This window comes from Callorhinus ursinus, unplaced genomic scaffold, assembly GCF_003265705.2.
Source record: "Callorhinus ursinus isolate GAN/ISIS: 27379988/994484 unplaced genomic scaffold, GSC_fseal_2.0 scaffold69, whole genome shotgun sequence".
NCBI lineage: Eukaryota > Metazoa > Chordata > Mammalia > Carnivora > Otariidae > Callorhinus > Callorhinus ursinus.
In genome coordinates this window covers 1,578,719-1,600,078 of record NW_027397131.1, presented here as the reverse complement: position 1 = coordinate 1,600,078, position 21,360 = coordinate 1,578,719, and the positions used below count along the sequence as shown (strand labels likewise).

The 21,360-nt window shown below is 41.0% G+C and overlaps 1 protein-coding gene and 1 long non-coding RNA gene across 7 annotated transcripts in view; one reads left to right on the top strand and one right to left on the bottom strand.

The window, feature by feature from the left end:
• Positions 1 to 4,544, bottom strand: part of LOC141371353 (uncharacterized) — a 63,509-nt gene extending 58,965 nt beyond the window's left edge. For both annotated transcript variants that reach the window (XR_012376251.1, XR_012376252.1), the window contains exons 1-2: positions 4,465 to 4,544; positions 1,080 to 1,230 (exon numbers count right to left, since the gene is read on the bottom strand). This is a non-coding gene — a long non-coding RNA (uncharacterized lncRNA). The remainder of the gene's footprint in view (positions 1 to 1,079; positions 1,231 to 4,464) is intronic.
• Positions 4,545 to 5,149: 605 nt separating this feature from the next.
• NRBF2 (nuclear receptor binding factor 2) overlaps positions 5,150 to 21,360 on the top strand; it is a 33,500-nt gene continuing 17,289 nt past the window's right edge. Inside the window, exons 1-3 of one of the 5 annotated variants that reach the window (XM_073886206.1) lie at positions 5,175 to 5,389; positions 8,993 to 9,075; positions 11,283 to 11,442. Coding sequence is in view for 3 of the 5 variants with exons in the window: in XM_025850198.2 (XP_025705983.1) it covers positions 5,305 to 5,389 (85 nt within the window). In the remaining 2 variants the exon portion in view is untranslated. Of the gene's footprint in view, positions 5,390 to 8,992; positions 9,076 to 11,282; positions 11,443 to 15,246; positions 15,498 to 21,360 lie in introns of all 5 variants that reach the window. The other 4 variants (XM_025850196.2, XM_073886207.1, XM_025850195.2 and 1 more) reach the window with 4 other exon arrangements.

The following is a 21,360-nucleotide window of genomic DNA, read 5'->3' as shown; positions in this document are numbered from 1 at the left end:
TCTATATTTATTTAAGAGTAACCAAACCCTATTATCTTCTAACATCTCAGGTAAATAAATATATATATACACACATACACACACACACACACATATATATATAAAGGGTTTCCCTCATGCCAGATACCACGAATAAACAGGGAAGTTATTTTTTCTAGATGGAAACGAAGCAGCCCTGCTGATACAACAGCAGATACATGGTCCAAGGACATTTTGGGATTTTGGAGAGTTCTCTTCTGCTCCCTTGTTTGACAAACACTAACGTGATACAAAGTTGGTTGAATCATTGCCTTTCTGCCTTTATTTGACTGACTTTTCCCAGGTATCAGCTTACTGGATAAGAAACCTGCCCTGAAATTCTACTTTCCTTGGCCTCCCCTCTGTTGAACTTTGTTGAATAGAATGCCTGACTCCTGCCTAACTTGGCTCTCTTCATCCTGGCTCATGCTGAAGCAACTGGACAGCCTGGCTGAGAGTCCAAGGAGTTAGAGCCTGTGACCTCACTGCTACCCTCCCCCTCCCTCACATGGCCTGTTCCTGCCCAGTCTGGTTTGTGAATAGTTCTTGGCAAATACCCCAGAGGAGAATAGAGTCACTAACAATAGCAACTCCCTTTTTAGCTTGAATCTCTTGGTACTCAGGACTGTGAATTTAGGAAAACCCAAAATAACCTATGTAATTACAGTGGGTTACCCTAACAGTCTATTTTTGTTATTACCAACATTCGATGTCACTCCAGTAGATATTTAGCTACTTGTAGTGGAAAAAGTACTGGGCTTATGGCCAGACAGACCTAGATTTCAGACCTAGTTCAGCTATTTACCAGTTTTATGACATTGGGCAAGTCACTAATTTGAGCCTGTTGGAATTAAATGAGCAAGCTTACATGTAAGTACTTGGAATCCTGCAAAGTGTTACACAAAGTTAAACCACTGCTATTGAGAAATGGGGATAGAAAAGTTGTAGAAAAAAAAGAAATTCAAATCTTCATGAAGCACTGGACTCAACTTGAAGCGAGATAGTGTTTACCTCTGTTCAACAACATGCTCGGTCTTAAAAACAAACAAAACTAGGGATACCTGTGTGGCTCAGTCGGTTAAGCGTCTGCCTTTGGCTCAGGTCATGATCCCAGGGTCCTGGGATAGAGTCCCACGTCGGGCTCCCTGCTCAGTGGGAAGCCTGCTTCTCCCTCTCCCTCTGCCTGCCGCTCTGTCTACTTGTGCTCTCTCTCTGTCAAATAAATAAATAAAATCTTAAAAAAAAAACAAAAAAAACACAAAAAACAAAACTATAGTCTCCATTTAAAGGTAAAGGAAGTCCTTTTTTAATTTTATTTTTACTTTTTTAAAAGATTTTATTTATTTGAGAGTGAGCGTGCGCGCGCACGAGAGAGAGAGAGAGAGAGAGAGAGAGCACAAGCAAGGGGAGGGAGAAGCAGAGCCCCATTGAGCAGGGAGCCCGACATGGGGCTCGAGTCCAGGATCCAGAGATCATGACCTGAGCCGAAGGCAGACACTTTAACTGACTGAGCCACCTAGATGCCCTTTTAAAGATTTATTTATTTATTTGTGTGTGAGAGAGTGGGAGGAGGTGCAGAGAGAGAGAGAGAGAGAGAGAGAGAGTGAGAATCCTGGATCAGACTTGCTGCTGAGCATGGAGCCTGACCTGGGGCTTGATTCCAAGACCCCGAGACCATGACCTCAACTGAAACCAAGAGTTAGCCGCTTAACTGACTGAGCCACCCAGGCGCCCCTACAGTTAAAGGCAGTGTTACTTTTTGTTCATGATGAATTTGGAAAAGGGAAGGATTTGGCAGTTCCTTTCAAGGCAAGGATCGATGAAGCAGGAAGATGAGTCCTCATACAGAGTGAGTACAGGAAAGAGGGTTATTATCCATTTACATGCCAACTATGCCACCTTAAACTGGTTTTCTCTGAAATGCAGCCATTGTTTTCATCACTTAAATTTTTATTTTATATGTAGTGAAAGAGGCTGGTCCTTCAGACTTAGATGTATTTTTGCCCCATATCATACATAAAAAGGTAAACATAAGTGAAAGAAACTTGGTTAGAGGTTTTTTCCTAAGGCAATGCGACTTCATCACAACTGCCACCTGGCGTCATGACGATAAGATCACCGATCTCAGACATGGTAAAATAGCGAAAATCACAGCTGGAAGCACCCCCATACCTGCCACCCTGCTTGGATACAAAACAATCCCCCCACCTTGTTGTAATTCTTTGTGCATCAGGTCTGAAAGTACCTTTCAAGGACGTGTGTAAAGCACCTGCCGGAACCACTCACATGGTTCTGCCGTAACTGTGCTGGCTCCTCATCCTCCTGGGCCCTTAGGGCTGGCTGCTCCTGATACTGCTGTGTTGATCCATCTTGGGCCTGCAGACCTGGTTGCTGCCTTGCACGCAGCACTGTTGTTGCTGCCCCTGCTGCGACCCCTGTTCTTGACCCTTTGGCAGGGCCCATAGGTTTCATGACTACAGAAGAGGCTGTGCTTTGGATGGATTCACTGGGAAGTCTATAAACAGCAGGTGTGAGAGGCATATTGGACTCCCTTTTCCACAGCATAATCAAAGGGGCTCCCAGACACCTCAAGGACCATGTGAAGCTTCCTGATACTGGCCTTATCCTGATCCCCTTCTCCACGGAACTCCTATAGAGTGGAGAGAACAGCAAAGGTAGAGAAGATGGAGCAGGAGACCAGAAGGGCCTGCTCTCCTCTCTTCCTGTAACTGAGTACACCAAAGGACTATAACTAGACAAACTTTTGAGGTCATCAATTCAAGCTCCCACTTGATGCAGCAATGTCTTCTACAACGTCTCTGCCAAATGGTCCTTCTAGATTCACTTGAGCATTCCAGAACTAGGGAAAGCATTATTACAAAGCCCCAGTGAACTTCCTCACATACCTTTATTTTCTATATTTATGCTAGTATTTCTGTAGGAATTGCTAAGTCAAGGGTATGCACACTACATTTTGATAGCAGGGAACAGATTGTGCATGTGTTCACACATAGGTGTTACAGTGATTTATACAAACTTAGGGCATGGCAGTCACAGGAAGACAGATTACATTTCAAATAAAGGAAGAATTCTCTAATCATTAATAATAGATCACAACAGATCACTCTTTGATTGGTGTAGTGAGCATTCAAGAAGAGATTGGACCATCATGATGCTATAGATGGGTATGAGATTAGAGCAGCTAATATACAAGGAATGTCTGAATGCCTTGTGGTAAATTCTAGAGAAACAAAGGAACCTCTCCTGTGTGCCAAGTCCATCAGTGGTGGCCCAGTTAGGAATGGATTCTTTAACATGAAATGCATTTTCCAGGTGAGCCACAGAAAGCACAAAAAGCTTTGCAGCTTTTAAATGTTCTTCCAGGGGCACCTGGGTGGCTCAGTTGGTTAAGTGTCTGCCTTTGGCTCAGGTTGGGATCTCAGGGTCCTGGGTTGGGCTCCCTGCTCTGTGGGAAGTTTGCTTCTCCCTCTCCCTCTCCCTCTGTCCCTCCCTCCTGCTCATGCTCTCTCTCTCTCTCTCTCTTTCTCTCAAATAAATAAAATCCTAAAAAATAAAATAAAATAAAATAAATGTTCTCCCAAAGGCCTCTGGCTCCATCTTGCTGAGTTGCAGCAGAGACCTACTGCTGAATTCTCATCTCTGACTCAGTAGTAGGAATGTCCACTGTGTTCCCAGCTATTACGGCCTGGGGATTTCTATGACCCCCCACTGATGGTCTCAGGAGATAAATGGGCTTTTCCCAAAGGCAAAGAAGTCGTCCATGTGTCTGAAGGGATACAAACCTGCAAGTAGTAAAAACAGCCAGTGGCAAGCTTCTGGTGAAGCTGCTGTTTCCCAACTTTCAAAGGAATCAGCTTGGATAGCTCTAAAGTCTTTGTAGGCCTCTGCCCTTTTCCTTTGATGACGTGGCCATGTCCAGCATGCTCTTCATAGCCTGTGGCTAGGCGGGCCAACAGGGTGACAGCAAGTGGCAGAAACTAGGGCTGGTGGATGCAATGTCCACATCACCATTTGCATATGGTTGTGTATATCGAGCATGTCCTCTCTTTTACTGATCTGACCGAAGTTTCCTTCAAACACAGTTGAGTGCTTGAATACATCATACTCTCCTCCTTCCTTGTCCAGCTGTCACTGAAGTTTATTAAACTGGTCCCCTACACAGCCAACCACTGGAAATTCACTAGGGCAGTGACATGGATTTACCACCCACGTTTACAGTTTATCTACCACCTCCAAGGGGTCTGTAATAGTTTGTTGTTCTTTTTGCCTTTTAACAAATGTGTGGCTTAAAACAACACACACTCATTATCTCACAATTTCCATGGGTCGGGAGTCTGGGCATGGCTTCAGTGAGTCCTCTGCCCAGGATCTCACAAGTATGAATCAAGGTGTAGACCTGGAGGTCTAGTCCAGCTGGGGCCTCACCTGAAGCTTGGGATCCTCTTTCAAGATCACATGGCTTTTGAACAAATTCATTTCCTTGAAGCCGTCCAATTCATGGTGCCTCTATCCCAGCTCCTATCTGTTCCCTTTACAACATAAATCACAATTATTTTTTGTCAGTGAATTCCTTGACGGAAAGAACCTAGCAGAGTGGTTTAGCATATAATTGTTAGCTTAATCAAGTATTCTATTTGGCTATTTGTAACCCGTATCACTTTCCTAATTAGTTTGCTATCATCTGGAGGGCAGAGCCCTTTATCATTCGTTTGTCTCCCTCCAGGGGGAGGTCTAGTCCAGCGCATGGGTTAGCATTGCTCAAATCTGATGTTTTTTTGTTTGAAAAAAATCAGATGCAAGAATAAAGGTAGGAACGGGAGAGCAAGAAAAGGTGGAGCAGAGCAGAGGGATTTTGGGAAAAGTCACGCTGGCAGAAAATGGGTGAGGCCAAGAACATTAGTCAGCCATCTTACTTAAATTTCAACAAGGCTGTCCATCCCCACGTGATGTCAGAGAAGACTTCAAGAAGCTGAAGACACGCCTCTCGCGAGAGGAAAGACAGCCCAGGAGCAAGTGTACGCCCGTCCGTGCCCCGCCTTCACTGAGCCCCACCCACTCCCCGGTCCTCACTCCCACCTTGAACCAGCCACGTGTGACGCCATGACGCGTGCGTGCCTGCGGCGCAGGGGGCGGGCCCGCGGCGCGCCACCGGAGGAGGAAGTGGCGCGGTTGTTGCTCCCTCTGCGCCCACTGCTGGTTCCCGGGGCGCGGAGAGGGGCAGCTGTCGCCGCCGCTGCGTCGCCCCCTCTACTACTGTTTCCCTCCATGTGCCCCGGCACCGTCGCTCCCCTTCCTCAGGCCGCCGCTTACCCCGGCGTCTATGGAAGTAATGGAAGGACCCCTCAACCTGGTGAGTAGCCCACAGAGGGTCGTGTCTGCCCTCGGGAGCTCTTTGCTTCAGGAGTCCGGTCGCGTCTCCGGCTTGCTGCAGACCCTCGAGGCCGGGAGGCGGGTTTGGCGGGGTTGGGCCTGAGGGGTAGGGGAGGCGAGCAGGAGTGGTCCCCCAGCGGCTCCGCGCAAGCAGTCCCAGAAGTTGCCCCCTTTGGTATCCCCGGGAAGCTATCACGTCCCACTTCCCGCCGCCCCGGGACTCCCCCTGTCGCAGTGCCCTGCGCGAGGGGCTTCCACCAGCCGGGAAAGCCGCCACCTCTTCAGGCTGGAGGAAATGCCTCCAAGCGCCACGTAACCACCCCGTTGCAGCCTGGAGGGGCACTGAAGCCGGCCAGGGCAGCAGTGGTGTGTAATGCTGGGTTTAACTTCTAACACATAGGGTCTGAAGTCTGAGCCTCCTTAGTTTGGAGAGTTGGAGTAATACTCGCTACCCCCATTTTTCCCTCCACCCATTTCTCATCTACATTCAGATGCATAAACTGAGAATCTCCCTTCTCGAATAAGTTAGAGACAGCTGGATAAAAAAGAGGGCCGTCCCTGTTTTTAGCTCCGTTTCATCACTTTAGGCATCATGAAAATACGGTAGGTGTTTGCCCTTCTCAGAAAAAGCGCTCATAGGCAATTGGCATTTCAGATATTCCCATTAAAACAGCAGCGAGCAACACAAGTTCTTTTCTGACTACTGACTACTGCATCTTTCGGTTTCTTAGAGGGTACCTATTTTGGATACAGAAGTCAGATTACTTAAGATTGTAGACAGGCAGGAGGAACTTTTGGAGTCACAAGTTTGCAGTTTATTTGCGATAGTGGGCGATGGTGGCATTGGAGAAAGGGAGGTAGGGAGAATTAGTTTCTCAGGTTGGAACTCTGAACCCTAGTGTCGTGGAAGAGCCCTAGGCTGCATTTAAGCCATTCTGTAGAGAAGCAGTAGAGCTTGGTTTGAGTATAGATTCAGGAGCTAGACTGCTTGTATTTCAGTTCTGGCTTTGTCACTTAATATTTCTGTGACCTTGGGCAAATTAGTTGACCTCACCCTGGTGAGGTTTGTTTCTGGTTTGTTGTGAGGATTAAAGGAGTAAATAGGTGTAAAGGGCTTACATTGTACCTAGTACAATGTAAGAGTAAGCTATTATAGTAATCAGACCATAAGCTCTTAATTAAAAATTTCATTTGTAAAATGAAGGCTTGGGCTTGCTGCGCTTGAAAAGCCTAAGATTCTAGGACCTATAGCTGTTGTTCCCAAATGACCGATGCCAGGTTAGCTGCTCTGAGAAGCGCCTCCCAGTTTTAAGTTGAGCCTGCCCCCATTGGTAAGAGTTGTTTACACTTAAAAAGAATTGGACAAGATTTGTGAGTTTTTAAAAACCAAGGATATATCTTGCACTTTTTTTGTTTTTAAGGTGACATAGTTTACAGTGAAATATAATAGATGGCTCAATACTAAACTTCACAGGAATATTATTAGAAATAACCAGCAATTTACAGAGTGCTTCAAAGTTCAAGTGTCCTTGCAAAATGACCATTGGTTCAGTTCCAGTTAGCGTCACTTTATTTGGCTAGAGGCTGCAACATAACACCAGCCAACTGCCCCACTACTGTGTGGTAGCTTATGAGAAGACTGGAGCTGGGTGACAGTTGTAGATGGAGCCGCAGAATCACCAGTTTAGGAAAAATTAGTTAAATGGTGACAGTAGTATTATCTTTCTATAGAGGAGAATTTGGGCGAGAGCCTTGTCAAGCAGGCTAGCATAGTTCCATAATCCAGCCATAAAATATACGTGGACAAGTATCAGAAATTTGGCATCTTGAATTCTTAAACCGATTGAGATTTGAAAGATCTGAGTTCTAGCCTAGCTGTTTATTGGAAGATAACAGTGGGACAGAGATTAACATTTACTTGAATTATTAACTGCTAAGTACCAATGAGAGGCCTCTGAATTTGTCACTCAGTTTTAAAAGATGGTTTGTTTTTTTTTAAGACTATCACTTTTTTTTATGTTAGCAGTTAACCAACTTAGTTCCAGTTGACTAAACGTGAGAAATAGTTCTCAGTGCTATGATATAATGAGTGCCTGTGAAAATCCCAGTAGTTTATATATGCTTTTTCTAATGACATTATAGTGTAGTCCAGATTTGTTGTATAAGGACTTATAACAGTACCTAGGTTTATAATTATGTGTCCTCAGAGCATCCTTGGAATTTAGGAAGAACTGCTTCCCAGTTTTACAGAAAAATAAGCCTAGACTGAGAGAAATTAAGTAATTACTTAGATTGGTGGATCACAGCTTATTTTAATATCATGACCTTTTCTAACAATAGTTCTGAATTAATGTACAGTACTCACCATTTTCATTTCAGTATGGTCCTTATTTATATTGAATTGTGGATTCTGTGTCATTAGTGCCTTTGCTTTAGTATTGATTCTTTTATGGAAGGTTTGCAGTAGGGACCTTATGTGCTTATTTCCTGGCAGTAGATTTTTAAGATACAGAAGAGATTGGTTCAAAAATAGTCATTTAAATATATAATACAGATACTGTGTTCTAGTTCTCTGGTTTTTGAAATTGGTCAAAAGAAAAACTAAATTATTTCCATTGCTGGGGGCAGAGGAATAACTAGTCTTTGGACTAAATAAGTTTTATCAGTTTTTTTCTTTGGTCAATTCTTAATATAGAAAAATTATAACTTGTAAAGTTACTTAGAGTATATTTAGGCATTTCCATTTAATTTTGTCAAAGTGAGTGCTGGTAGCAAATGTCAAAACTTGCGTGAGATAATTTGTAGTTCTTTGATTTGTTTACTGCCTATTTGGGAAGTGATGTCAGACCTTAATTTACACATGACTGTTGCTCATGCTTTGTTTACCTACTCTGCAAACTCTTAAGGACAGGGTCCATGTGACTATGTGGCCACAGTTGTATGTGTTTGGCTCTATTAAGTGCCGAGAATGTTTTGTTGAGTAACTGAGCTTCCCTCTAGAGTGGTTATTTCTCTTCTAAGACAAGGAATCAGGTATGGGTTCCAGAGAATGGCCTTGTACATACCTGGAGCCTTTATAATTATCCCATCTTACTTATGGTGGCAGTAAAATCTTTTAAGGTAAAAAAGAGGCTGTTTTAAACCACCTCCTTGTTGCCCTAAAAAATTTCAAGTTCATCCTGTCACAGCTATGTTGGGCCCAATGGAAGCACTCTGGGGAAAGGTGGTAGAGCACTAAGACTTACCCAACAATTACTAAGTGCTAGGATTGGCATCCGGCACTTTACATTTATAGTTGACCCTTGAACAATGTGAGGATTAAGGGTTCCAGCCTCCTGTGTGGTCAAAAACTCCATGTATAACTTTTGACTCCCCAAAGACTTTTTGTGATTATAATGTCAATTTTTATTTATAAAATTATACCTTCCTTAAATTTCTGAATATTCCTTTATTATTTCTACATTTTCTGTATATTCAACAATAATCATAAATAATTTTTTTTAAGATTTATTTATTTGGGGGGCGGGTGACGGGCAGAGGGAGAGGGAGAGTGAATCTCACGCAGACTCCCTGCTGAATGCAGAGCCTGATGTGGGACTTAATGCCACGACCCTGAGATCATGACCCGAGCTGAAATCAAGAGAGTCTAACGTTCAACGGACTGAGGTACCCAGGCACCCCCCCATAAAGAATATTATTAATACATGAGAACATAATTTAAATATGCTTCTGTTATTTTACCAGTATTTACATAAACTTAAATATTTCTGTTTCCATGACCCTAATAGTCTTATTTATTAATGTTTCAAGTTTTTATTTAAATTCTAGTTAACATATAGTGTACTGTTAGTTTCAGGAGTAGAATTTAGTGATTCATCACTTACATATAACACCCATTGCTCAGTCATAACAAGTATCCTCCTTAATACCTGTCACTTAGTCCACCACACCCCCCCCCCCCCGCCACCCACCTACCCTCCAGCAACCCTCTATGTTTTCTGTAGTTAAGAATCTCTCTAATGGTTTGCTTCCCTCCTTTTTTCTTTCCCTTATGTTCATCTGGGTTTTTTTCTTAAATTCCACATATGAGTGAAATCATATGATATTTGTCTCTCTCTGATTTATTTCATTTAACATAATACTCTCTAGTTCCATCCACGTCATTGCAAATGGCAAGATTTCATTCTTTTTGATGACTTAATACTCCACTGTATGTGTGTGTGTGTGTGTGTATGTGTGTGTGTGTGTGTGTGTGTGTGTGTGTGTATATATATATATATATATATATATATATATACCGCATCTTCTCTATCCATTCACCAGTCGATGGACATTTGGGCTCTCCATAATTTGGCTATTGTGATAATGTTGCTATAAATATTGACATGCATTATTCCTTTGAATCACTATATTTGTATCCTTTGGATAAATTCCTAGTAGTGCAATTGCTGGGTCATAGGTTAGTTTTATTTTTAACTTTTTGAGGAACCTCCATACTGTTTTCCAGAGTGGCTGCACCAGTTTGCATTTCCACCAATAGTGCAAGAGGGTTCCCCTTTCTCCACATCCCCACCAACCCCTGTTACTTCTTGTGTTGTTAATTTTAGCCATTCTGACAAGTGTGAGGTGATACCTCACTGTAGTTTTTACTTGTATTTCCCTGATAATGAGTGATGTTGAGCATCTTTTCATGTGTCTACTGGCCATCTGGATGTCTTCTTTGGAAAAATATCTATTCATGTCTTCTGCCCATTTCTTAACTGGGATTATTTGTTTTTGGGGTGTTGATTTTGATAAGTTCTTTATAGATTTTGGACTAACCCTTTCTCAGATATGTCATTTGCAAATATCTTCTCCCATTCTGAAGGTTGCCTCTTAGTTTTGTTGACTGTTTACTTGAAGTCCCAGTAGTTCATTTTCCCTTTTGTTTCCCTTGCTTCTGGAGATGTGTCTAGTAAGAAGTTGCTATGACTGATGTCAGTGGGGTTGCTGCCTGTGTTCTCTAGGATTTTGATAGTTTCCTGTCTCACATTTAGGTCTTCCATCCCTTTTGAATTTGTTTTTGTGTATAGTGTTTAAGAAAGTGGTCCAGTTTCATTCTTTTGCATGTTGCTGTCCAGTTTTCCCAACTCCCTGAAGGCTTAATAGCCTACTGTTGACTGAAAGTCTTACCAATAACATAAACAGTTCATTAACACATATTTTGTGTATGTATTTACCATATTCTTACAGTAAACTAGAGAAAAGAAAATACTAAAATCATAAGGAAAATACTTTACAGTACTACACTGTATTTACTGGAAAAAAAAAATCCACGTATAAGTGGACCTGTGCAGTTTGAACCAATGTTGTTCAAGGGTAAACTGTATTATTTATCTTTTTCGTAGCTGTATATTTCCCCATTTTACTGATGAACAATTAAAATGCCAAGTAAATGTGATAATGGGTTTTGAAAGCAAGATTCTCATTAAAATAGTGATCTTACTGTTAGATCAGTGTTTGCCCATTTGTTTTGACTGTGATCCACAGTGAGATTTTTATGTAATGACCAGTACACACATAGATATGTGTATATTACTGCAGAGCTGCCACATTATGCATATGCCTCTTGAAATTGTGCAAAATGCAGGGGCTCTCATAAATTTCACCCAAAACAAAACCCTAATATTTACTGTTACAAATATTTTTTAAAACTTTTAGAGTAATATTTACTATTATTTACTATATAATGTTTCCTATTAGGTTTTTTAAGCCCTAACATTTACTATTAGAGCTTAAATATTTACTCTAATATTTACTATTAGGTTTTTTAAAATGCTGGTTTTGACCCACTAAATTGATTTCACAGCTCATTGGTGGATTGTATCCTACAGTTTGTCTTCACAGCAGATGGTGGCGGTTCTGAAGAAAAGTAAGCTACACTGGAAAGGAAGTAGGAAAAAAGATGCAGCAGAGCTGCATGTGGGAGAAATTGATCCTTAGACTTAAAATCAAAAACAGGTCTCGGACTTCTCTAACACTTGAGCAGTTATCGTAAGTATAATTACATTAGTTTGACAGGTCAATTCAGTACTTACTTTACTGTTAGGAGATACTACTTGCCTGTAGGAGACTTACAGTGAATTTATTGGGGGAAGGGAGAGTAAATGCAGCTTCTCCTTTGCTCTCTATTGAAGACCCTACCACAGGGTTCAAGAGGACATTACATTTTCCTCTGCCTTTTTGGTATCGTGTTTGTTATGGTGTTCCTCTTGTCATCTTTACGTACAGCTTTCCCCAAGGACACAGAAATAAATACGTGAAAAGTAATAGAAGGTAATACTGTTTTCCTTTGGGAAAAAAGACAATATTGAATCTGTATTTTTAAAGCAGTTAGTATGTGGAAGTAGGAGGTACTTCTTGGTGGGGGCAGTCACTAAGTAATCTAGTTGTAGTTAGGATTTTCACTGGTTGCAGGTGATGAAAGCCATTTAAGATTAGCTAATGCCAAAAGGGATAATTTATTGGAATCAAAAGAAAGGTGCAGGAAAGGCAGGGCTACAATGTAGGTGGGTCTAAGAACATATGGGACCTGAGGCTCACAGATAATCAGATTCTCCCTCTGCCTCTTCAGGCTTGACTGCTCTACTTCTCTCTGCAGACTTACATTATTTGGTTAATTTCTGAATGTCACATTAGTTACAACCACTTAAAACTTTCTTGACAGACTCTCTGTTCCTAAGCTTGAAAATCTAGTGGAACAAATTCTTTAGGTGTCCAGGGGACGAGGTAATATAAGAATATGGCAACTTCCACAAGAATCCTGTTTGATTACTGAGGAAGAAGAGCCGTGTTAACAGAGAGGAGTGGGATTATGTGTAAAGTGTTGGCTGTTTCTGAGGAGGATTCAGGAAGGGAGGAATTTGTATAGGGCATACAGTAAGACACTACTAAATCTGAAGCTGTTTTACTTTCTGTAAATGTTTTAGAACATTTTGTTGTATTGGACTTTCATTTGTACTCAAGAGGGAGTAGGAAAATTCTGGTTAAAATGCGCTGGAGATTGGTTGTTGGATGAAATAGTGAATGAAATAAGTGCATCAAGGACCAATTCTTTCTTTGTATATATGTATAGTTATTTTAGATTTTGATGCAGTTTTATTCTGATATTTTTCTGAAATACAGTAATATTATGTCAACATTTACCAATCTCCCATCCTTCCATGCAACTTAGCATTCATTCCCTCATCCAGCTAACCCAACAACTATGAGTAAGTACTCTCTCCTCAGATACTGTTCTGGACCTCAAGCATTCAACAGTGAATGGGACAAGGTCCCAATTCTTACAGAACTTTTGTCCCACATCTCTAGTTTTCATCTGTTGTGTCTTCTGTATTTTCTTTAATTCCTGAAGCATAGTTACTTTGAGTTCCTTGATGTTAATTCCAATATATGGATTATCTCTACGTCTGTTTCTGTTGTCTTTCTCTTTATTATCAGTCACTTTTTCCAGCTTCACATGCTTAGTAAGTTTATTGTATGTCATGCATTGTGGATGATGTGTTGTAGAGACTGAAATAGGAATTTTCCTCTAAGGAGTATTTTGTTCTCGTTGGCAGTTAAAATACAGGCAGATCACCATGATCTAGTCCTAAATTTGGTTTTTAGGCTTTATTAGGGTGGGCCTATTTTAGTTTTACCCATAATGCCTAGAGTGTGATCCTTAGTCCCAGGGCTGACCTTCCTGGGGTATGAACTGAAAGCTCTGGTGTTCACCAGGCTTACTGTAGTCTGTCCAGCCTAAACTGCAACCTGTCTCCCCAATGTTGTGTGGCTTTGGAAATGTCTGCACAGTGTCTGCTAGGCCTCCTGGAGTTATACCCTTTGCACGTGCAGCTTAGGCATTTGGTAAGGACCTGAGAGGATTTAAAAAAAATTTTTTTTAATTTATTTGTCAGAGAGAGACAGAGAGCACAAGCAGGGGAAGAAGCAGTCTCCCTGCTGAGCAGGGAGCCCGATGTGGGGCTCGATCCCAGGACCCTGGGATCATGACCTAAGCCGAAGGCAGACGCTTAACCGACTGAGCCACCCAGGTGTCCCCTGAGAGGATTTTTTATGCCTATTTTTAGGTTGTCTTCTTCACTGCAGTTCCCTCCAATCCTGGACCCTCCTCAAATTCCAGCCTTTTGACTCCAGTCCCCATCCCTCCTTCCCAATTAGATACTGCCGTCTGCTTGGGGGTTTTATTTTTCTGCAATACATTTTGGAAAGCGCTCTCAGAAAGAAAGCCAGGTGAATGTAGTTCTCACCTTGTGCTTTTCCCTTTTCTTGAAAATGTAGCCTTCTGTTACTTTTTTGTTCAGTGTCTATAAACTTTTTTTTATATATTGTATCCAGCTTTGTAATTGTCTACAGCTGGAGGTAAGCCAATGCTAGCTACTCCCTCATAGCTGGATCATAAATCTAAATCTCCATGAGAATTCAAGAGGTTCTCAACAAAATTACATCAGTTTATTGTAAACCCTAAATGCCAGAAAGTACTTTAATATGAGATTGTAGTATCATGAAATCTAATACTCGCTACTCAGTGATGAGTATCACAACCTCATGAAGATTGGCCAGTCACTGCTTTCCCTATTTAAACATCTATTTCTAGGGGTGCCTGGATGGCTCAGTCAGTAGAGCATGTGATTCTTGATCTTGGGTTGTGAGTTGAAGTCCCACATTGGGTGTAGAGTTTACTTAAAAAAATTTTTTTCTAAGAGTTTGAGGCAGCTTATAATGAAAGACAAAGATGCCATACTATTAGTATGTGACTTATTCAGTGAAGTATTCCAAGATTTAGGAGCTTAAAATAACACATATTTGTTTTTTCACAATTTCTCTGAGGCAGGAATAAGGGCATGGCTTAGTTGGGTCTTTTGCTACAGGGTCTCTCAAGACTGCCCTCAAGGTGTCATCTGGGGCTGCAGTCCCATTTGAAGGTTCCACGGGGGCAGGAGCTACTTCCGTGCTCACTCACATGGTTGATGGTAGGATTTAATTCCTTGAAGGCTTTGTAATCAGCTTTTGGATTCAGTTCCTTGCTGGTTGTTGGCAGACTACCCTCAGTTTCTTCCATGTGAGCCTTTCCATAGGGCAGTTCACAACAGGACTGGTGGCGTCATTAAAGTGAGCAAGGGAGAGAAAGTGCTACCAAGATGAAAGTGACAGTCTTTTGTAAACTAATCATAGAAGCAACATCCACCACCTTTGCTATATTTTGTTCCCTTAGATGCAAGTCACTAGGTTTAGCACACATTAGAGGGGAAGAGATTACATAAGCGTGTGAATACCAGAAGGCAGGGGTCATTGGGAGCTACATCAGAATCTGCTTACTACAGTTGATAGAGAAGCAAAGAAAATAACTGAATCAACAAAGAATATCAAGAAAATATAATTGTGTGGGACCACATCAAACTAATAAGCTGCACAGCAAAGGAAATCATCGACAAAATAAATGGGAGAAAATATTTGCAAATCATACATCTGATAAGGTGTTAATGTCTAAAATGTATCAAGAATTCATATAACTCAATAGCAGAAAAGCAAACAGTCCAATTAAAAAATGGGCAGAGGGGGGCACCTGGGTGGCTCAGTTTGTTAAGCGTCTACCTTTGGCTCAGGTCATGGTCCCAGGGTCCTGGGATCGAGCCCCTCATCGGGCTCCCTGCTCCTCAGGGAGCCTGCTTCTCCCTCTCCTGCCTGCCACTCCCCCTGCTTGTGCTCTCTCTCTCTGTCAAATGAATAAATAAAATCTTTAAAAAAAAATGGGCAGAGGATTTGAGTAGACATTATTCCCTTTTTTTTTTTTTTAAGGTTTTATTTATTAGAGGAAGAGAGCATGAGTGATGGAGAAGTAGGATACCCTCCTGAGCGGGGAGCCCGACGCAGAACTCAGTCCCAGCACCCTGAGATCATAACCTGAGATGAAGGCAGACACTTAACCGACTGAGCCACCCAAGCACCCCAAATAGACGTTTTTCTATAGGAGACATGTGGATGGCCAACTGGTACATGAAAAGATACTCAACATCATTGATCATCAGGAAATGCACATCAGACCCACAGTGAGATACATCTTACCCATGTTAGAATGGCTAATATCAAAAAGACTAGAAGTGACAATTGTTGGCTAGGATGTGAAAAAAAGAGAACCCTTGTGCACTACTGGTGGGAATGCAAATTGGTGCAGCCACTGTGGAAAACAGTATGGAGGTTCTTCAAAAAATTAAGAATAGAACTACCTTATGATCCAACAGTTCCACTTCTGGGTATTTGAAGAAAATGAAAACACTAACTTGAAAAGATCTATGGACCCCATGTTCATTGAAGCATTATTTGTAATAGCCAAGATACGGAAACAGCCTAAGTTTCCATTGATGGATGAATGGATAAAGATGTGGTACTTATACATTGGGATATTATTTAGCCACACACACACACACACACACACACACACACACACACACAAAATGAAATCTTCCCATTTATGGCAAAATGAATGGACACAGGCGGCTTTATGCTATGTGAAGTCAGAGAAAGACAGATAATGTGTGATTTTACTTACATATGGAACTTAAAAGGCAAAGAGAAAAAAACCAAAAACCAAGCTCATAGGACAGATTGATAGTTGCCTTAAGTGGCGATGAGGAGGTGGTCAGAATAGATGGAGGAGGTCAGAAGGTACAAACTTGTAGTTATAAATAAGTCCTGGGATATAATGTATAGCATGGTGACTGTTGCTAATAACACTGTATTGCGTATTTGAAAGTTGCAAAGATAGTAGATCTTAAAAGTCTTCATCTGAAGAAAAAGTTTTGGGGCAGTGGGGTGGCTCAGTTGGTTAAGTATCCGACTCTTGATTTCAGCTTAGGTCATGATCTCACGGTCATGCTTAAGATGCTCTCTCTCCCTCTCCCTCTGCTCCCCACCTCTTAAAAAAAAAAAAAGTTTTTTGTAATAATGTATGGTGTATGATGTTAAATTATTGTAGTGATCATTTTCCAATATACACAAATATCAAGTCATGTACACCTGAAACGAATATACATGTCAACTATACCTGAATTAGAAAAGAAAATATCCTGTGGGAAGCAACTACTAATGATTAGTTAACTGTGATGTATCAGAATGGGAAAGATAATCAGGACAGAAAAGACTAATTTTTTATTTTTATTTTGAAGTATAGTTGACATAGTGTTATATATTAATTTCAGGTGTACAACATAGTGATTTAACAATTCTATACATTACTCAGTGCTCACCATAAATAGTCACCATCTGTCACCACACAACATTGTTATGTTGTTATTGACTATAGTGTACTTTTCATCTCTGTGACTTATTTTATAACTGGAAGTTTGTATCTTTTAATTCTCTTCACCTATTTTGTTCATCAGCCCACCCCTCTTCCTTCTGGCCGCCACCAGTTCTCTGTGTTTATGAGTCTGTTTCTGTTGTTTTGGAAAACACTGATTTTTATGAAAGATTTATATACACTTTTATAAGAAATCCAGAGGGTTAAAACAGACAAAAAATTTAGCTCATTTGTCTTATCAGCAAGGGAGATGAAGATGGGTTAATGGAGTTGAAGCTCTTGAAGAGTGTTATGTTGCCTTTTCTGCCTAACAGTTTCCTGGCCAGGATTGATACTTTAAGAAAAAGATAAATAAAATTTAAGCTTAATTTGTTTGGTTTAGTAGCCAAAATAGATGCATTCTTGGCTTAAACATTTTTTGACTTGTTAGTGAAACCATTCATAAAGACCTGGAGTGTCTTTACCCTTTCTTAATGAATATGAAATATTGAGATAACAGCCTTTTCCATAAATCAGTGCATTTTGAAATACTTGGCCAAAAACCCCCCCATGTTATCAGAATTAAAATATATCACTGCCCAGACTGCTTTTAGAATCTCTCAACCAGTATTTCCATTTCAGTTGCTTCTTGTTCCTGTTTTATTTTGAATTACCAAAGAAACTTATTTATAGACTTAGTATGTTTAATGGCTGTGATTCTACCAAGAACAGTAAAGAGATTAATTTTAACTTAACAGGATCTTTAAAAATTGGTTTTTTTTAAAGATTTTATTTATTTATTTGAGAGAATGAGAGATAGAGAGCATGAGAGGGAAGAGGGTCAGAGGGAGAAGCAGACTCCCTGCTGGGCAGGGCGCCTGATGCGGGACTCGATCCCGGGACTCCAGGATCATGACCTGAGCCAAAGGCAGTCGCTTAACCAACTAGCCACCCAGGCGCCCTAAAAATTGTTTTAAAAATAAGAAGTATTGGGGTGCCTGGGTGGCTTAGTAGGTTAAGTGTCCGACTCTTGATCGCAGGGTTGTGAGTTCAAGCCCCAGCATGGAGCCTACTTTAAAAAAAAAAAAAGAAGTATCAATAATAAATAAATAAATAAGAAGTATTACCAAAATAAATTTCCTATAATATCTTCAGCTAGGAAAAAAAAAACAGTTTAGTCTCCCCAACTACATTGTGAACTTGATGGCAAGTACCACCAAGACTTCTGTTGTCTTTTAACTAGTTTAATTTTTACAATACTCTCATTTTAGAGATGGGAAAACTGAGGCAGAAAGTTAAGAAAGTCAATTTCATGTGTCTAGTAAATGTTCAAGCTGAGAGTTGAACCTAAGCAGTCAAGCTCTGTATGGAGTCTGGGCTTGCTGGGTGTCTAACAAGAACTTAGTAGGAACTGTATTTTTTTTTTTAATAGGGAATTTGATTGCTGTGATGCCAAATGACCTAGAGTAGGTGTGTGTGTTTTTATTTATTTACTTATTTATTTTTAAAGATTTTATTTATTTATTTGACGGAGACACAGTGAGAGAGGGAACACAAGCAGGGGGAGTGGGAGAGGGAGAAGCAGGTTCCCCTCTGAGCAGGGAGCCCGATGTGGGGCTCGATTCCAGGACCCTGGGATCATGACCTGAGCCGAAGGCAGACGCTTAACGACTGAACCACCCAGGCACCCCAGGTGTCTGTTTTTAAATGAGCTGTGACTCCTGAATTGGCAGAGTGATCAGAGATTGGACTTTACATGGGGAGGTTTTAGTGAGTTCAAGAGGAGTAGGAGATACTGTTCTCACCACTGGAGAACTTTTTCTTTGGTGTTCAAGAAACAATTTATTCTGTTACTGTGGAGCTTGAAGTTGAATTAGGGAGCTTCATAAGTATAGTACGAAGTAGAAAGTGGTTAATGTCATCAGAGACACAGATGCAGCATCAGAGCAAGGTGACCTCAGAGAGCATCTCATCCCTGCTTCTCAGTGTGTGTCCAGGAGCCAGCTGCTTCACCTGCACCTGCTCTAGACCTACAGAATCAGTCTGCATTTTAACCAGATCCCCAGGTGATTTGTATTCCATTAAAACTTAAGCACCAGTCTGGTCCATATCTATCATTTTACAGAGCCTGAAGGATGAAGTAATTTAACTAGTTAGTGGGAAAGCCAAAACTTGAGTCCAGAGCCCTGGGTTCATGGTAGGGATGGATCTGCACTTTGCCATGCATAGTTAGGAGGTAGTTTGGAATTTCAGAGCAGGTTTGTCTCTTATGTATGGCTTTTCTTACAAAGCTCAGAAAGGTTAAGGCACCTAAAGATTGACCCCTTTTTTCCTTTTAGAAAAAGACTTAGAGCCTTGTTGATAGAGTGCCACTTGCTTTAACTACATTATCAGAAAACATTACTTAGAGAAATTGTGTTGATCATAATTTAGCTTTCTTCATGTGTAGTCTCTTCCCAAAAGATCTGTATCATTTCTGGGTACTGTAAAATACTCCTGTGTTCAGAACATATAGTCATTTCTTTTACCCATTATTATTTTCAGGAATAAATTGAGGCTTAGGGGAGAAAGTTTAGTTATTATTTGAAGAATAAAAAGCCTCTGAAACAGTTGAAATGGATAATCTTGCTTTTTTTTTTTTAAAGATTTTATTTATTTGACAGAGAGAGATAGCGAGAGCAGGAACACAAGCAGGGGGAGTGGGAGAGGGAGAAGCAGGCTTCCCGCGGAGCAGGGAGCCCGATGTGGGACTCAATCCCAGGAACCTGGGATCATGACCTGAGCCGAAGGCAGACGCTTAACGACTGAGCCACCCAGGCGCCCAGATGATCTTGCTTTTAAAGAGTGTTGCTTACAAAAATAGAAGGGAAATGTAAACAGCAAGCATTGCCAGGAGTGCTGTTTTCTACTTTTGTCTTCACCTCTGTTTTAGATTGAGCATAATTTGCAAACATGCCCAGAATATTTCTAATCTCCGTTGCAAAACTGATTCTCTGAAGTATTTTTGTGAGGCATCTGTGGCACAGTTTTTGAAAAACATTCAAGTTAAGTCACTTTACACCTGACGGTACAGATTTGCTTTTTGCCTTCTTAAAACATTGAGGTAAAGGGGTGCCTGGCTGGCTGGCTCAGTTGGAAGAGCATGTGACTCTTGATCTCGGGGTCCTGAGTTCAAGCCCCACATTTGGTATAGAGATTACTGGAAAAATAAATAAACTTAAAATTTTTTTAAATTGTGGTAAAGCACACATAGCATAAACTATGCTCTATAATTTTTAAGTACACAGTATAGTAGCAAGTATATTCACTTGTTGTGCAACAGGTCTCCAGAACCTTTCACCTTGCAAAACTGAAACTCTACACCTTCAACAACTCCTCACTTTTCTCTCCTGCCACCCCCTGTCAACCACTATTTCACTTTCTGTTTTTATGAGTTTGACTACATTAGGTACCCATATAAGTGGGATCATACGTATTTGTCTTTGGTAACTGGCTTATTTTCTATTTTATTATTAGCATAATGTTCTCGGAGTTCATCCATGTTGTAGCATGTGTTGGAATTTCCTTCCTTTGCAAGGCTGAATACGAATTCCCGTGTGTGTGTGTGTGTGTGTGTGTGTGTGTCTGTACTGCATTTTGTTCCTCCGCTGATCTCTTGATTCCATGTTCTGACTGCTGTGACTAACGCTGCTGCGGACATGTGTGCAGTGCTTTTCACCTCTTTCTTAAGAAGCTTTGCTAAATCATCTGTGAGTTTGTGAGGAAAACTACACTAGTTAGAAGAATTATGAGTTGATCATTTCTTTCTTCTTTGCTGCTAATTGTATAACCTTAGGTGAGATATGTGGCCCCAGGGGTCTGCTGGACGTCCTTATGTCAGAAAGGGAAATATATAAAGTTGTAGGAACTTAGAAAGTGTAGCACAGATGCGAAGAGGCCAGTTACTACTTATTAATTGATTTTCCTTTACATTCGGGGGCACTTTAGTCATTTGCTTTCAGAAGTTCTGAGTTTGTTGTTTTGGTCAGTGGTACCTGAAAAAGAAATCCCTGTAATATTAAATATTTGTATAGTCAGGGGCGCCTGGGTGGCTCATTCTGCCTTCGGCTCAGGTCATGATCCCTGGGTCCTGGGATCGAGCCCCGCACCGGGCTCCCTGCTCAGCGGGAAGCCTGCTTCTCCCTCTCCCACTCCCCCTGCTTGCAATCCCTCTCTCGCTTTGTCTCTCTCTGTCAAATAAAAAAATAAAATCTTAAAAAAATTTTTTGTATAGTTAATTCTTCAACTGTACAGTGTGCAAATTTTTATCTTAAAAACAAATAGTAACTGTAATGTTGGAAGGGAAGAATGAGTTGATGTAAGAGAAGCTTGACTTTTCTGGAAATTTCCTGATTTTAGTTCTTGAACAATACAAACTAGTGAAAGGATCCACAAGATGACTTGTTTTGAAAGGTTGTTAAAAATCAATTCAATATACATTTTAGGTAACAATCTGTGATTATAACTCTTGGTTAATCTCTGAAGAGTGGAAGAATGTGAGTCACTGAAGTAGTTAAGTGCCTGGTGTGAAACGAATGGTTTATTGGTAGAGTTGAGAAAAGTTGCCAATCCTTTCAGATGCTACACCTCAAGGA